The sequence below is a fragment of the Eubalaena glacialis genome, chromosome X, assembly GCF_028564815.1.
Source record: "Eubalaena glacialis isolate mEubGla1 chromosome X, mEubGla1.1.hap2.+ XY, whole genome shotgun sequence".
NCBI lineage: Eukaryota > Metazoa > Chordata > Mammalia > Artiodactyla > Balaenidae > Eubalaena > Eubalaena glacialis.
In genome coordinates this window covers 101955132-101973119 of record NC_083736.1, presented here as the reverse complement: position 1 = coordinate 101973119, position 17988 = coordinate 101955132, and the positions used below count along the sequence as shown (strand labels likewise).

At 40.3% G+C, this 17988-nt stretch overlaps 1 protein-coding gene across 6 annotated transcripts in view; it reads left to right on the top strand.

The window, feature by feature from the left end:
• The window catches only part of CHRDL1 (chordin like 1), a 112315-nt gene that overhangs the window by 59930 nt on the left and 34397 nt on the right, over nt 1-17988 (top strand). For 3 of the 6 annotated variants that reach the window (XM_061177666.1, XM_061177664.1, XM_061177661.1), the window contains exons 5-6: nt 2666-2811; nt 4251-4344. In XM_061177666.1, the coding sequence (XP_061033649.1) occupies nt 2666-2811; nt 4251-4344 (240 nt within the window). The remainder of the gene's footprint in view (nt 1-2665; nt 2812-4250; nt 4345-17988) is intronic. The other 3 variants (XM_061177665.1, XM_061177662.1, XM_061177660.1) reach the window with 1 other exon arrangement.

The window sequence follows — 17988 nt, the reverse complement described above, 5'->3', positions numbered from 1 at the left end:
GAAGTTAAGATAAATTTCTTGTGTAAAATTAGCATTAAGCAGAACCATAATTGGTTTCCTTTTCTTTGATTCTGTTTTGTCTTCTTCTTTTTTGCTTTCTCTCCATCTCTTGTTGAGTACATTAATGCACTCCAATGAGATCCTGAGAACAATTTCATTGTTTTTTTTCAAACAGTTGTACTGAGGTATAATTTACCCACCATAAAATGGACTCATTTTCATTATAGTTTTGAGTGATGGGAAAGAAAGAATGGTCTCTTTTTAAAAAAAATTTTTTTTGAAGTATAGTTGATTTACAATATTGTGTTATTTTCAGGTATACAGCAAATTGATTCAGTTATATGTGTGTGTGTGTGTGTGTATATATATATATATATTTATATTTCAGGTTATTTTCCATTATAGGTTATTACAAGATATTGAACATAGTTCCTTGTGTTATACCATAAATCCTTGTTGCTTATCTACTTTATGTATAGTAGTTTGTATCTGTTAATCCCACATTCCTAATTTATCCCTCCCCCCCACCTTTCCCCTTTGGTAACCATAAATTTGTTTTCTATGTCTGTTAGTCTGTTTCTATTTTGTATATAGATTCATTTGTACAGTAATTTTTTTTTTAGATTCCACATATTACATACCATATAATATTTGTCTTTCTCTGCCTGACTTACTTCAGTTAGTATGATAATCTCTAGGTCCATCCATCTTGCTGCAAATGGCAATATTTCATTCTTTTTTATGGCTGAGTAATATTCCATTGCAAATATATACCACATCTTTTTAAAATTAATTAATTATTAATTAATTAATTTTTGGCTGCATTGGGTCTTCATTGCTGCACACCGGCTTTCTCTAAGTTGCGGCGAGCGGGGGCTACTCTTCATTGTGGTGAGCGGGCTTCTCATTGCAGTGGCTTCTCTTGTTGCGGAGCACGGGCACTAGGTGCATGGGCTTCAGTAGTTGTGGCACGCGGGCTCAGTAGTTGTGGCTCGTGGGCTCTAGAGTCCAGGCTCAGTAGTTGTGGCGCATGGGCTTAGTAGCTCTGCGGCATGTGGGATCTTCCCGGGCTAGGGCTCGAACCCATCAGGCGGATTCTTAACCACTGCACCACCAAGGAAGTCCCTATACTACATCTTCTTGAACCAATTGTCTGTTGATGGGCACTTGGGTTGTTTCCATGTCTTGGTTATTGTAAATAGTGCTGCTATGAACATTGGGGTGCATGTATCTTTTCAAATTAGAGTTTTCTCCGGATATCTGCCCAGGAGTGGGATTGCAGGATCATATGATAACTCTATTTTTAATTTTTTAAGGAACCGCCATACTGTTTTCCCTAGTGGCTGCACCAATTTACATTCCCACCAACAATATATAAGAGTTACCAGGATGGTCTAACTTTTTAAGCCTCCCTCTAATGAAACACACAACTCCGCTAATTTCTGTTCTTCCAGTATCCCACAGCACGTACTTTCGAAGCTCTGCTTGTATCTATTGTTAATTTGTACACTGTTGGTTAGTTTAACCTGGGCACTTGTTCATTGATATTTGGTGTGTGTATATGTGTGTGTATGTGTGTGCACAGCATGTACTTTAAGGAAGCCCAGTGAAAAGACTTCTCAAAACCATTCACTTAGAGTCAACTCACCAAGTGCATTGACCTTTTTGCTACATGGCAACCCTGTGCCAGACTCCATGGAGAAAGACACGTGTAAGGCAGAGTCCCAAGTCTTCAAAAAGCAATATATACAAATGTATATATGGGTTGGTAGGAAAAAATGGAATTTAGAGACAGAGGACCAGATATCAATTCCCTTTTTCATCACTCCCTACCTTTGTGACTTCAGATAAGTCATTCAACATCAGAGACTTGTCACCCTCAAATGAAAAATGAAGATAAGAATCTGCCTTACTTGCTTCACAGTGTTCTTATGAGGCTCCATTGTAATAATGTATGTGAAAGCTCTTTGTAAATTGTTGGCTAGGTGACTATAATTCACAAATATGAGTTACAATAGTATTCAAGTGCCAAATGGTGTGCTTCAGACATCAGATGCTTTGAGAGGTGCAGATCGTGGGCTGGAGCTGTTAGGGACTGCTTCATGGAGGAAAGTGGACTTTTGCTGAGCCTTCAGAATCAGACAGGACTTCAATAGGTGGAAAAGAGTGGCAAGGAGGGGGCAATCTTGGTGGAGGGATTAAAAAGAAGCAAAGACTCCAGAGGCTAGAGCAAGCATACAAGCATACACCAAGTGTTATAAAACATGGGAGGGGGTACAGTTACCAGGGTAGTTATAATAGGTGGTTCCTCATCAGAAAAGACTCCCTCTTTCCAGGCAAGTTAATACCTTATTCATCTAACACTGTTAGCTCCATCAAGGCAGGGCCTTGTCCTTCTTCACTGATCTCTCTCTAGTGCCTGTCACAGTGCCTGGTACGTAGTAGGTGCTCAATAAATGCCCCCAAATTGAAGGAATGGATGGATAGTCACGTGTCACTTGTTATTCCTGTCTGGCTGCTTTAATATTATCTACGTCATCAGCCACTGAATTAGGGACTATTTTTAACTCCCTCTGTGTGGTACAGCCCCATCTGCTGTTGGGATTTGTGAAATTCTTTGCAATGATGCCAATACTCGGTGTGGTTTTTCTCCACCCTGTCCCAGAAGACTCCTTACCCCCAGTGAACAATAAGGTGACCAGCAAGTCGTGTGAGTACAACGGGACCACTTACCAACACGGTGAGCTGTTCATGGCTGAAGGGCTCTTTCAGAACCGGCAACCCAACCAGTGCACACAGTGCAGCTGTTCGGTAAGACCCTGTATCTTAATGTCCCTGCTCTCCCCTACCCAAATAAGAGCGCTTCCATACTTGTACTTTTAGTTTAAGCTTACACTGTAGGGTGCTTGATTGGAAGATGAATCGCATCTAAATCATGAGCCTTCCTGATCTTAATCAACCCTGATCAACTCTGTTGAAGAGGTCAGACCCAGTCATATCCCGGTCTTAAAACTTTAGGACTGCTTAAAAGGACAAAAATGAGCTGATAATCTTGATCTGTACTTCTTTTCACAATAATTACACCACCAGAGCCTTCATCTGAAGAACTCAGTTATTTGATAAGCCTTGGCAATGCCATGGGTGGAAAAGCCACTGGCACCATCTGGGGCCACTCAGTCCAATTCACAAGAAAATGGGGTGTCTCTTGGTTCCCATCTCTGAAATATTCCACTAACCAGTCAGTTCCTGGTGCCCTGCAATGAGAAAAGTCTCTCGACAAATGCTTGATCATGATGATTCCTGTGACATTATCTGTCAAAAGAATTGTATACTTCATGAATAAGGTATACTGGTTACATCATCATCTAATTGTGTGGCCCAGAGAATGTAATAAATAGAACCAGAAAAATGGAGTAAAATGGGTGTTTAAGCTGAAGTATGAGGGGATGAAGTTAGATGTAGAAACAACTTTTCTGCCTATAAAGGGTATGAAACACTGGATTGACAAGGGAAGCTAAAGAATCTCTTTGCTTAGGGATTTTTAGTAAAAATATAGCATCTCAGTAGTTTGGGAGAAGTTGGTTGCAGCCATGCTTCCCTAATGACCTTTCAGGAACGCTTCTAGCTCCAGAACAGTATGCTTCTAAGAACTAAGATCAAGGTTCAAGGAATGATGTCTGGAACATAGAATTTTAGGGAATGAACATTATGCAAGGACAAACATAACCAGCAAGTGCATCTGATCCTCTCCCTTGCCTTGTGCCGGACTGAGCTGTCCATTCAGATGATCTTTTATAGTTTTGTATCACCCCAAATAGCTTGTCTACTTGTTTTGGAAGGGAGATTCTAGTGAGTGTTACAGAAGGCAGCTATTGTGCAAATCTGCATTCCCCCAAAACCCCAACATCCAGCTGAAGCACGATAGGGACCAGAATGGACAGAGAAGAGAGGGGCAAGACTGTATTTGGTGGTTTGGAGGCTCACGGCAGCCCTCACACTGACTACTTTGTTTCATCTTAGACCAGCATGCCTGATGAGAATCGCCATCTCTTCTGTGACTTAGTCTCTGGCATGGAGAAATAGTAAATAGAAAAAATATAACGCATCATAAAAGTTAGGAAGTGCATATAACTGACTATGGACGAGCATGGGGGAAGGACGTTTGAGCCCCTACTCATCCCAGGTACTGAGCTAAAGCCTTTACACGTACTCCAGCTCCTTCTGACCTTAATTCTGTTTCTCTTTGGCAGGAGGGCAATGTGTACTGTGGTCTCAAGACTTGCCCCAAGTTAACCTGTGCATTCCCAGTCTCTGTTCCTGATTCCTGCTGCCGGGTGTGCAGAGGTAGGTATCCTGTTTCCCAAGGCCCCAGGTGCCGCCATCCTGAGTAGCAAGATTTAGAAGAGGAAAATACCTGTCCAGTGTCCTAGGGAAAGGGAATTTTCTATGGTAGCCTTAGATTCTAAGGGTGCTTTCAATCACAAAAGGAAAAAATAAAAGCACTGCTTTTAAGGGTCACTCCCTGAAAGAAACTGCGCTGGGCTGGAGTGCAGCAGGGGGAGAGGGGTGAGAGTCATCTAATGTGAAAGTGAGTATCTTTGTCTCTCCTTCCTTAATCCCTCCTAGCTTGGCCCCTACATTATTGTATTGTAAAACACAGGGCATCTCCATACACAGCCTTAAAAGGAAGAATGGGCCTCTCAAAGCACTGATGTGAGCATTTTGAAGATTAGGCAGGGCAGATGTAGGTGTATTTTTTAAATCCCACAGTAAAGTGGTGACAGACTTAATAAAAGCAAAATGGAAGGCATCGTCTTCTCAAATTATATCCAAAATGGAATCATCATCTTCTCAAGCCAGTTTTTTCTTCTTTGGGTTTCATTTCTTTGATGACAGTACCAATTTTTTTTTCTTTAGGTTTCCAAGATCAAACATAGTCACCTTTAATTTCTCTTTTATTGCCTTTTCTCAAATTACCAAATCTATCAGCAGTCCTCTATATCCCCCCCTTTTCCCGCTTTCCCTCCTAATTTTGTCTTCTTTCCTTCCATCCAATGTGCTTATTGAATGTCTACTATATGCTTGGCACTGTGCTAGAAGCTGGATACATAATGGTAAATATAGTAGACATACAGGGCACTGCTAGACTATATGGCATCTTTATGTGAATTACAAAAAAGGATCCCCTTACTTAAGATACTTGACTGCCATTCGCCAGAAAATCCTTGTGAATATACCTCCTTAGCTGAGGCACCCTTGTGCAGGACACAACCTGTGCAACCGTATGTGGCATACACAGCAGCCAGGATATGTTCTTTGCTCTTATGGAACTCACATTTTACCTGAGAAGACAAATAATAAACGAACAAGCAAACAAATACCTAAATATAAACAGTGTGAGTACTGTGAAGGAAATAAACAAAGGACCAAGATAGAAAATAAGAGGTGAAGGCATTTAGGTTGAATTGTCGGAAAGGCCTCTCTGAGATGACATTTAAGCTCAGACTTGAAAGATGAAAAGGAGTCATCCATGCAAAGGTCCTGGGAGGAGAGCATTCCAGGCAGAAAGAAAAGAAAGTTCAAAGGCCCAGGCAGGGAAGAGCTTATAGCATTCAAGGAGCCTAGGGACCAGTGTGGTAGGAATATAGTGATTGTGATCATAACTGGCATGCGATGAGACTGGAGAGGTGAACAGGAAGGAGTCAGACCATGCAGGACCTTCAAGGCCATGGGAAGGAGTTTGGATTTCCATTTTTAAGTGCATTGGGAACCCACTGGAAGGTTGTGCACAGGGCATGACATGATCTAGTTGATGTGTTAAAAGATCTCACTTGTTCTTGTGTCCAGACTAGATTGGAGGGAGGAAATAAGACAAGTGGAGAGACCAGGAGGATGGGTTTAGCAGTCTCTCTGGTATGAGAGAGTGGGATTCTGGTCTGGGGACACAGTGTAGAGTAGTGGTTCAGACTGGGGGCCTCTGGAACCAGGCTGCCTTGATTCTAATCCCAGCCCTGCTACTTTCTAGCTGGGTGATCATGAGCCAGGATGTACTCACCTTTCTAACAATCTTTACGGTGACAATAATGTTAGCACCTACCTCCAAATGGTTGTGAGGTTTAAATGAGATAATGCAGGAAAAGGACCTAGGACACTGTCTCGCATATAGTGAGAACTAATAACGAAAATTGGACAAATTTGAAATACAGTAGGCTCTCCATATCTGCAAGTGCCGCATCCGCAGATTCAACTAACCATGGTTCCAACATATTGGAGAAAAAAATAAATCCAGAGAGTTCCAAAAAGCAGAACTTGAATTTGCCATGTGCTGGCAACTATTTACATGGTGTTTACATTGTATTCCCAACTATGCATATAGCATTAACATTCTATTAGGTATTATAAGTAATCTAGAGATGATTTAAGTATGTGGGAGGATGCATGTAAGCTATATGAAAATGCTATGCAACTTTATATAAGAGACTGAACATCCTTAAATTTTGGTATCCATGAAGGTCCTGGAACCAACTCCTTGCAGATACTCAGGGATGACTGTACATTTAGAGCATTGGTTCTCGGCTATGGGTGCATATTGGAATTATTTTGGTAAATTTATGTCCAGACTGGGGATGGGGGTGGTGGTGAGGGAGGTGATTCCAATGTGCAGCCAAGGTTGAGAGCCACTGAGTTAGAGGGAAAAGATTATAGGATTTGCTGGTAGCAAATAGGTAATTGACTCCTATACATTGCTGCCAGCTTAATCTTTCAAAGAGATAGCCTTAAGCGTGCTACACTCCTACTCAGAAGTCTTTATGCTGACACATATTGTGCTTACTCTATGCCAGTCACAATTCTGTGCACTTTACAGATATGAACTCATTTAATCCCATGACAACCCTGTGTGGGGAGTGTGATTCTTATCCGCATTTTTTATAGATGATGAAACTGAAGCAGAAAGAGGTTAAGATCCTTGTTCAAGGTCATATAGCCGGTGAGGCAAAGAGCTAAGATTTGAAGCCTGGAAGTCTGGCTCCAGACTCCAGGCTCTTAACCACTCCACTCTGCCACTAAAATGAATGGTTCCCTGTTGCCAGCAGCATACTTGTCAACCCCCGACTCTGACAGTGAAGGCCTTTCATGCTCTAGCCTCAAGTTACCTTTATAGGCCCACATTCTTCCATTCTTGCACCGCAGGTTCTACCCACATTGCTCTTGTGTTCTCTTACCTTTGTGCCTTTACTCTCTCCTCCGCCCCTCAGTATCTCTCAAACTTTAGTGTGCTTCAGAATCACCTGGAGAACTTGTTGAAATTCAGATCCCTGGAGCACAGCTGCAGAGATTCTGTTTTGGTGGCCTTGGGAAGGGGCCCTGGGAGGTGCATTTAAACAGGGCCCATTGTCCATTCTGAGGCAGGTGGCCAATAGACTTTCACTTTGAGAAACCATTCCTAAGACCACATAGATGACTGGGAGTGGCCTGAAATGATGGTTTTACATCTGAATTTAGTACACTTAAATTGAGCCTATTAAAAGTCTGAAACCTGAGTAAGCCAATAGAAGAGTAACCAATGTCAATCTCTGATTGGTCAGAGCATCTAATTCCAACCATATGGCAAGCCAGTTTGGGGTGAATGAACAGCAGCCACTTCATGATAAGGCTGGGAGGAAAAGGAGACAAAACGGCTTCCTAGGTTATATCTAACATGTACAGTAACCCTGAGAGGAGGGAATGTTGCCTTTCTCTGGAAAATCCTTTTCCTCCATCTCTGCCTGTGGAAATCCTGCCAGTTCTTGACGACCTAGCTCAGATGCAGCCTCCTCAGATTCTAACACAGGTAGTCCTCAGGTTACATTTGAATAAATACTAGCGGGAAGGCCTTTGTCTCTTCTCTGCCTTCCCACCTTCATTCCAGTTTCTCCACCCCTAAATCCTGCTTCTCCTTCAGAGGCCAGTTCGAATGCCACCTCCTCCAGGAAGCTTTTTTTTTTTTAATCCTATCATTTAGGAGTAAACTCCCTCATCTCTCGGACTCTTCAGGGCCTCACCTGTGCTTCTCCAGTAGAGTTTATCACCCGGGCACATTTTGTCTTTTATTATGTGTGCCCATGTCTTATCATCGCTACTAATGTGTAAGCTCCTTAAGGCAGAAACTATTTTGGGCTCATCTTTTTTCCCCCCACTGCACCGGGCACAGAGTAGGTGTTATTTGAATGAATGCACACTAGCTTGGAAATATTGCCAGAAAGTTAGTCATGGTTTGAATTAGATGCTACTCAAATAGGATATTATTTGTGTTTTTTCTTCCTCTGAATTACTGATTGACTGTGGTAGATGGTACTGGCTATACATTGGTTCATGGTCAGTAGGAAATTACCTGTTGTCATTCCCGATCCTCCACATTGTTTTTTCTTCCCTACCTCACTTTAGCACACTGGAATTAATATTTCTTTTACAAAGAAATTACCTTATTCGTAGTACCCGCACATGCATCCTTTTTACTATGCTGTTTGTACCAGCCCTCACAAGTCACTATGGATTTAGTTGCAGCCTAATTTGATTTATGCTTCAATAAGGCCTGGATCTTTCCATACCTGTTTCTCACAGTGTGTGTACTGTCCCTCAGTACAGCTGGGACATTTCTGCCAGTAAAGCTGGGTATTTTGTTCCTCGCCTCCTTTCTCATCTTTGCCCCAACTTAATTTGAGTCTGCTCCAAAAGGAAGAGAGTCCATTTTTTAAAATTGAAGTATAGTTGATTTACGATATTGCGTTAGTTTCGGGTGTACAACAAAGTGATTCAGTTATATATATATATGATTTTTAGATTATTTTCCATTATAGGTTATTATTAAATATATTGAATATAGCTTCCTGTGCTATATAGTAAATCCTTGTTGATTATCTATTTTATGTTAGTAGTTTGTATCTGTTAATCTCATACTCCTAATTTATTCCTCCCCACCCCCTTTCCCCTCTGGTAACCGTAAGTTTGTTTTCTATGTCTGTGATTCTGTTTCTGTTTTGTATATAGATTCATTTGTATTATTTTTTTAGATTCTGCAGATCAGTGATATCATATAATATTTGTCTTTCTCTGTCTGACTTACTTCACTTAGTATGATAATCTCTAGGTCCATCCATGTTGCTGCAAATGGCAATATTTCATTCTTTTTTATGGCTGGGTAATATTCTGTTATATATACGTAATGGAATTGTATATATATGTGTGTGTGTGTATATATATATGCCACATATTCTTAAACCAGTCCTCTGTTGATGGGCACATGGGTTGTTTCCATGTCTTGGCTATTGGAGTGCATATATCTTTTCGAATTAGAGTTTTTGTCTTTTCCAGATATATACCAAGGAGTGGGATTGCTAAATCATATGGTAGCTCTAATTTTAGATTTTTAAGGAACCTCCATACTGTTCTCCATAGTGGCTGCACCAATTTACATTCCCATCCACAGTACACGAGGGTTCCCTTTTCTCCACACCCAGGAGAGTTCATTCTTAGCAGAGGTGTACACGTGGTTACTAATATAACCAGCTAATCGCTACAATCCATTTGTTGGGCTAAGGTGATTTTGTTTGGGGAAAAATAATGTGAAATCTAAACTGAAGAACAATTAATAAAAGAAAGGAAACTGCAAAAAGACATATTATTGCATCCAGTCGGCAATATAGTGCAAAAGAGCTAGGCTCTGAAGCCAGAAGGACATAGATTTGACCTGGCAGAACTACTGTCCGCTAGTGATGTGACCTTGGGCAAGACACTTAACCATTCAGGACCTCGGTTCTCTCAGGTGTGAAGATGATAATTATAATATCTACAACCTATGGAAAGGTGGTAAAAAATAGCTGAGATGACATAGAAGCTAGGAGAAAGTCCAATACAGAGTTATTGCTTAACAAGTGATCATTATTATATTTTACATAATAATGACTCTATTTATTACCCTGGGGTTAAGTAGAATTGTACCTTCTCTATCTCTGATAGTCTTGCCTTTTTATTTACTTAATCTCCATATACAGAACTATATTTCCAGTCCTTCTCATGGCAACACATCCTGGGACTAACCGTCTTCTCAACGGTTCTCTTGTCACAATTTAAATTTCTTTTCTTTTTGTTATGTCCTCAGAAGCAACGGGTAAAAGCTAGTTATTATTGATCGTGTATTGCCCCTTCACATACTTGACAATTCATTAAGTTCTCTCTTTGCCTTCTCTTCTCCAGCCTAAATAAACCATTCTCTTTCATCTTTCCCTCTAAAGACTAAATCCTACACTTTCATACAATTGATGCTTTTTTCTCTGTCTTTAATTTCTTTATATGTTTCAGTTGTATATAATGTGATTGAATCTCCTTTGAAGTCCTTATTTCTGAAGCACCTAGTTATTTTTTTTTTCTGTTGAAATGACGTTTTTAACAAAGGTATACCTTGTATAAGCATATTACTCATACAGCAGGCAACCCAGACACACTTCTCCCCTATGCTGGCTGCCCTAATTGCAGGCAAAATACTGCAGAAGAAATAACCTTTTTGAGTGCTGAACTTGCAAACCTTCATATAAAGGGCCCCCTTGAAGCAGGCTCTCTGCACTGTCACCAAACACTAATGTGTGCCTTTCTTCCTGGGTCAGGCAGCAATCTTAGCCATGGATTGAATCTCAACCCTAGCCTCAGTTGTTTAGACATGTCTTTGAGGCTAGGACAGTCAGGAGAGTGTTGGCAGGATGTGTGTCATTGCTGGCATTTCAGCAAACCTCATCTGGACTGGAGGCATAGTGCAAACAGCCACTGGAACCTTAAGGGAAACTTTATCAGAAGAAGAAAATCTCTTCAGAGACTGTACCACGGCCACATTCTGGGCAGGCAGGCCTCACACCCAAACCCACACCCAGCTTCCCTCCACCGTTGATCATTTCTGCTTCTTGTCTTCTTCCTATCTTGCCAAAGCAAAGGGGAAGGCTGTGTTCTTGGACTCTAGGCAAGGGAGACATATTTCGGGTAAGCTATCGGCTGTATTGAGAGCCAAGCCTGCATTTGGTAGACAGTGTACATATGTGGCACTTACTCTGTGCCAGGCAGTGGTCTAAGCACTTATGTGTGTAACAGCTCATTTGCTCCTCACAACAAAGTAGGGACTATTATTTTCCTCATTTTACAGGTGAGGAAACTGAGGCAGAGAAGTTAAGTGATTTGCCCAAGGATACGTGGTAATAAGTGGCAGAGCTAGAATTTTAACATTGTTGGCCTGGCTCTGGAGTCCCAGGTTCTCATGCTGTTTGGTGGGAGCCATCCAGAGGAGTGTGACAAGAGCCCCTCCTCCTGCAGGGGGGTAAAGGGAAAGAGAGGACATGCGTGGCACACTGGTATAGGCAGATAATCCCAAGAGAGTAACCACACTACCCATCTTTCCCCATCAAGGCCTCAACCTACCCATTCCCAACCACAGGGGAACACTCTCTCTTTCTAGGCTCAGAGAGGCCCGAGTGTAAATGTCTACCTTCCTTCATTCAGCAAACATTTGTCGAGCAACCATTGAGTACCTGGCACTGTGCTGGTACTGGAGATACAGTGGTAAACAAAACAGTCCAGGACTGGAACCGGTCCTTGCGGAGTTTAGTGGGGAAGACAGACATTTATCAAATGTCGAGACAAGTAAATATAAAATCGCAACTGTGCCACATGCTGCAAAGGAAAGGTGTTACAAAAGCCAGTAATGGACAGGGGTGGATCTACTCAGAGAGGTGAAGGAAGACTCTAAAGACCATCTCTCCGGCCTCAACTCACACCATATTCCTCTTTGCTCTCTGCATCGCAGGCTGTGGGAGGATTGACTCAAAAGCTGGGGGGATAACTGGTGGCAGTCCTATCCTCCCAGGATCCTTGACTTCTGGTCCCACCATGAAACCAGCCACCCTATGTTGTAGGAGTATCTATACTGTCCTTCCTGCACTGTACCTGCTGCATATACTCAAGTTCAGACTTCACTTCTTAAGGAACTACTTGATCATGTTGGCCGGTGTCTACCATTTCTTACCATGTTATCCAATCTCAGTTCTGCAGCTTGTTTTTAAAGGCCCTCTGTCAAACAATCGGACCCTTCTTTAACCCACTACCCATCCTCATTTCTCTGACACCAACACACACACCTTCTCCACTAGGCTGACACTTCTCTTTTTATAATATGCCATGTTCCTCCCCACCTTCAGCCCTGTTATGTGCCTCTCTTTTTTTTTTCACATGCAATATTATATGTTTCAAGTGTACAACATAGCGATTCAACATTTATGTACCTTATGAATTGATCACCACAATAAGTTTAGTAACCATCTATCACCATACAAAGTTATTACAATATTATTGACTATATTCCCTATGTTGTATATTATATCTCCGTGACTTATTTATTTTATAACTGGAAGTTTGTACCCCTTCATCCCTTTCGTCCATTTCACCCATACCCCCCCTCCACTCTGGTGACCACTAGTTTGTTCTCTGTATCTATGGGTCAGCTTCTGTTTTGTTTTGTTTTGTTTGTTTGTTTGTTTGTTTTGTGTTTTAGATTCCACATAGAAGAGATCATACGGCATTTGTCTTTCTCTGTCTGGCTTGTTTCACTTGGCATAATGCCCTCAAGGTCCATCTGTGTTGTCACAAATGGCAAGATTTCATTCTTTTTTATGGCTGAATAATATTCCATTGTGTGTGTGTGTGTATCATGTTTTCATTATCTCTTCACTTGTCGATGGACATTTGAGTTGTTTCCATATCTTGGCTATTGTAAATAATGCTGCAATGAACATAAGGGGGCATGTATCTTTTCTAATTAGTGTTTTCATTTTCTTCTGATAAATACCCACAAGTGGAATTGCAGGATTGTATGGTAGTTCTATTTTTAATTTTTGGAGGAACCTCCATATGTTTTCCATAGTGGCTGCACCAATTTACGTTCCCACCAACAGTGCACAAGGGTTTCCTTTTCTCCACATCCTCACCGACACATACTGTTTCTTGTCTTCTTGATAACAGTCATTCTGACAGGTGTCAGGTAATAGCTCGTTGTGGTTTGATTTGCATTTCCCTGATGATTAGTGATGTTGAGCATCTTTTCCTGTGTCTGTTGGCCTTCTGTATGTCTTCCTTGGAAAAATGCCTGTTTAGGTCCCTTGCTCATTTCTCAATCAGATTATTTTTTTTGATATTGAGATATGTGAGTTCTTTATATATTTTGGATATTAAACCCATATCAGATAGATCATTTGCAAATATCTTCTCCCATTCAGTAGGCTGCCTTTTCTTTTTGTTGATGGTTCCCTTCTCTATGCAAAAGCTTTTTAGTTTGGTGTAGTCCCATTTGTTTATTTTTGCTTTTGTTGCCCTTGCCTGATGAGACTGATCCAAAAAATATTGCTAAGACTGATGTCAAAGAGCATACTGCCTATGTTTTCTTCTAAGAGTTTTATGGTATCAGGTCTTACATTTAAGTCTTTAATATATTTTGAGTTTACTTTTGTATATGGTGTGAGAAAGTGGTCCAGTTTCATTCTCATGCATGTAGCTGTCCAGTTTTCCCAACATCATTTATTGAAGAGACTGTCTTTCCCCACTGTATATTCTTGGCTCCTTTGTCATAAACTAATTGCCCATATAAGTGTGGGTTTATTTCTGCACTCTTTATTTTTCCCATTGATCTATGTGTCTGTTTTTGTGCCAGTACCATACTATTTTGATTACTTATAGCTTTGTAGTATAGTCTCAAGTCTGGGAGTGTGGTGCCTGCAGCTTTTTTCTTCTTTCTCAAGATTGCTTTGGTTATACTGGGTCTTTTGTGGTTCCATACAAGTTTTAGGATTATTTTTTCTAGTTCTGTGAAAAATGCCATAGTTCTAAGAGTTTCTGGGTGGAGTCTTTAAGGTTTTCTATTTATAGTATCATGTCATCTGGAAATAGTGACGGTTTTACTTCTTCCCTTCCAATTTGGATGTTTTTAGTCTCCCTTCCTTGTCTTATTGCTGTGGTTAGGACTTCCATTACTATGTTGAATAAAAGCGGCAAGAGTGGGCATTTTGTATTTTGTTGAGGATTTTTGTATCTATGCTCTTCAGGGATATTGGCCTGTAATTTTCTTTTTTTGTGGTGTCTTTGTCTGGTTTTGGTGTCAGGTTAATGCTAGCCTCATAGAATGAATTTGGGAGTGTTCCTTCCTCTTCAGTTTTTTGGAATAGTTTGAGGAAGATAGGTATTAAGTCTTCTTTACATGTTTGGTAGAATTCATCTGTGAAACTGTCTGGTCCTGGACTTTTGTTTGTTGGGAGTTTTTTGATTACTGATTCAGTTTCACTGCTAGTGATTGGTCTGTTCAGATTTTCCGTTTCTTCCGGATTCAGCCTTGGGAGATTTGTGTCTCTAGGAATTTATCCATTTTTTCTAGGTTGTCCAATTTGCTGGCATATAATTGTTCATAGTAATCTCTTACGATCTTTTGTATTTCTGTGGTGTCAATTGTAACTTCGCCTCTTTCTTTCTTATTTTATTTATTTGGGCCCTCTCTTTTTTTTCCTTGATGAGTCTGGCTGAAGATTTATTAATTTTGTTTATCTTTTCAACGAACCAGCTCTTAGTTTCATTGATCTTTTCTATTATTTTTTAAGTCTCTATTTCATTTATTTCCACTCTGATCTTTATTCGTTCCTTCTACTCATTTTGGGCTTTGTTCCTCTTTTTCTAGTTCCTTTAGGTGTAAGGTTAGATTGTTTGTTTGACATTTTTCTTGTTTCTTGAGGTAGGCCTGTATCACTATAAAGTTCCCTATTAGAACTTCTTTTGAAGTGTCCCATAGATTTTGGAAAGTTGTGTTGTCAATTTCATTTGTCTCAAGGTATTTTTAAATTTCCTCTTTGATTTTCTTTGTTTAGTAGCATGTTGTCTAGCCTTGACATGTTCGTGTTTTTTTTTCCACTTTTCTTTGTCTAATTGATTTCTAGTTTCATACCGCTTAGTCAGAAAAGATGCTTGGTATGATTTCAGTCTTCTTAAATTTATTGAGACTTGTTTTGTGACCTAGCATGTGATCACTCTTGGAGAATGTTCCATGTGCACTTGAAAATAACGTGTATTCTGCTGGTGTGGGATAAAATGTTCTGTATATATCTATTAGGTGCATCTGGACTAAAGTGTTATTTAAGACTAGTGTTTCATTATTGATTTTCTGTCTGGATGATCTATCCATTGATGTAAGTTGGGTGTTAAAGTCCTCTACTATTATTGTATTACTGTCAATTTCTCCCTTTTTTGTCTGTTAATATTTGTTTTACATGTTCAGATGCTCCTATGTTGGGAGCATAAATATTGGTGGGTGTTATATCCTCTTGTTGGATTGACCCCTTTATCAATACATAATGCCTTTTCTGTCTTTTCTTACAGTCTTTGTTTTAAAGGCTATTTTATCTTATATGAGTATTGCTACCCCAGCTTTCTTTTTGTTTCCATTTGGGTGGAATATCTTTTTTCCATTCTTTCACTTTCAGCCTATGTGTTTTTAGGTTTGAAGTGAGTCTCTTATAGGAAGCATATAGATGAGTTCTATTTTCTCATCCATTCAGCCACCCTATGTATTTTGATTGGAGCATTTAAACCATTTACATTTAAAGGAATTATCGATAGGTACGTACTTAATTGCCATTTTGTTAATTGTTTTTTTGGTTGCTTTTGTAGTTCTCTCTGTTCCTTTCTTCTTTTAATCTCTTCCCTTGTGCTTTGATGATTTTCTTTAGTGTGGTGTTTGGGTTCCTTTTTCTTTATTTTTTGTGTATCTAGTGTAGGTTTTTGGTTTGTCATTACTATGAGGTTTATATATTGATCTAGATATATAGCAGATTGTTTTAAGCTGATAATCACTTAAGTTTCAATGCATTCTAAAAGCAATACATTTTTACTGCCCCCCCCATGTTTTATGTTCTTGATGTCATATTTTATACCTTTTTACTTTGTGTATCCATTAACTACTTATTTTAGTTATAGTTGATTTTATAACTTTTGTCTTTTAACCTTCATACTAGCTTTCTAAGTGGCTGATCCACTGTCTTTACTATATATTTGCTTTTACCAGTGAGATTTTTTTTCTTTTATGTATTTTCTTATTTCTAGTTGTGGCCTTTTCTTTTCCACTTAAAGAAGACTCTAACATTTCTTGTAAATCCAGTTTAGTGATGATGAACTCTTAGTTTTTGCTTGTCTGGGAAATGCTTTATCTCTCAATTCTGAATGATAACCTTGCCAGGAAGAGTATTCTTGGTGGTAAAGTTTTTCCTTTCAGCACTTTAAATATATCTTGCCATCCGCTTCTGGGTTGCAAATTTTGCTAAAACTTCAGCTGATAACTTTCCCTTGTATGGGACTAGTTGTTTTTCTTTTGCTACCTTTAAAATTTTCTCTTTAACTTTTTCCATTTTAATTATGATATGTCTTGGTGTAGATCTCTTTGGATTCATCTTTTTTGGGATTCTCTGTGATTCCTGGACCAGGATATCTGTTTCCTTCCCCAGGTTAGGGAAGTTTTCAGCCATTATGTCTTCAAATAAGTTTTCTGCCCCTTTCTCACTCTCTTCTCCTTCTGGGACCCCTCTAATGTGAATTTTAGTACACTTAAAGCTGTAACAAAGGTCCCTTAAACTATCCTCATTTTTAAAAATTGTTTTTTCTTTTTTTGTTCTGCTAGGTTGATTACCACTGCTCTTTCTTCCAGGTCACTGATCCTTCTGTATCATCTAATTTACCCTTGATTTCCTCTAGCGTATTTTTCATTTCAGTTGTTGTATTTTTGAGCTCTGATTGTTTTTGTTTTTTTTTATATTTTATAACTCTTTGTTGACGTTCTCACTGTGTTCTTCCATTCTTTTCCCAAGTTCAGTGCACATCTTTATGATTATTACCTTGAACTCTTTATCAGGTAGATTGTTTATCTCTATTTTATTTAACTCTTTTTCTGAGTTTCTGTCTTGTTCTTTTGTTTGAAACGTATTCCTTTGTCTCCTCATTTTGCCTAATTATCTGTGTTTATTTCTATGTATTAGGTAGGGACTTTATGTCTCCTGATCTTGGAGAAATGGCCTTATGTAAAAGATGTCTTATGGAACCCAACAGCATGGTTCTCTCTGGTCACCAGAGCCAGATGATCCAGGGGTGTCCCCTGTATGGGCCACATGCAGTTGTGGCAAGGCTAACTGCTACCGGTGCGCTGGTAGGCATGGTTGGCCCCTGGCCTGGCTGGCTGTGCAATCTGGTGGTGTTTAATGCTGCAGGTACACTGGTGGGTAGGGCAGGCCTCAGGCATGGCTGGTTGTGCAACCTGGCGGCTCACGACTGCTATGGGTGCACCGGTGGGTTGGGCAGTCCCCAGCGCTAAGAGGCTAAAGGGAGGATTCCAAAATGGTATCTGCCAGTGCCAGTATCAGCACAGTAGAATGAGCTTACAGTAAGGGCTGCCACCAGCATCTACGTCTCCAGGGGAGTCCCAGTTGCCTCCTGCCTCTCTGGGAGGCTCTCCAAGATCAGCAAGTTGGTCTGACCCAGGTGCCTTTCAAATTGCTGCCTCTGTGCTGGTACTTGGAGTGAATGAATTTTTGCACACACCCTTTAAGAGTGGAGTCTCAGTTTCCTTCAGCCCTCCAGCTCTCCTAGATGTAAGCCCCACTGGTTTTCAAAACCAGATGTTTTGAGTGCTTGTCTTCCTGGTGTGGGAACCCTGGGCTGGGGAGTCCAATGTGGAGCCCTCACTCCTTGGGTAGGACATTTGTGTTTATATCCCTCCCACTTATGGGTCACCTTGCCAGGAGCGTGGGTCCCAACTAGACAGCAGCTCCACCCCCTTACCTGTCTCGTTGTGGTTCCTTCTTTATATCTTTAGTTGTGGAAAATCTTTTCTACTAGTCTTCAGGTCACTCTCAGAGATGGTTGCTCTGTAAGTAGCTGTAATTTTGGTAT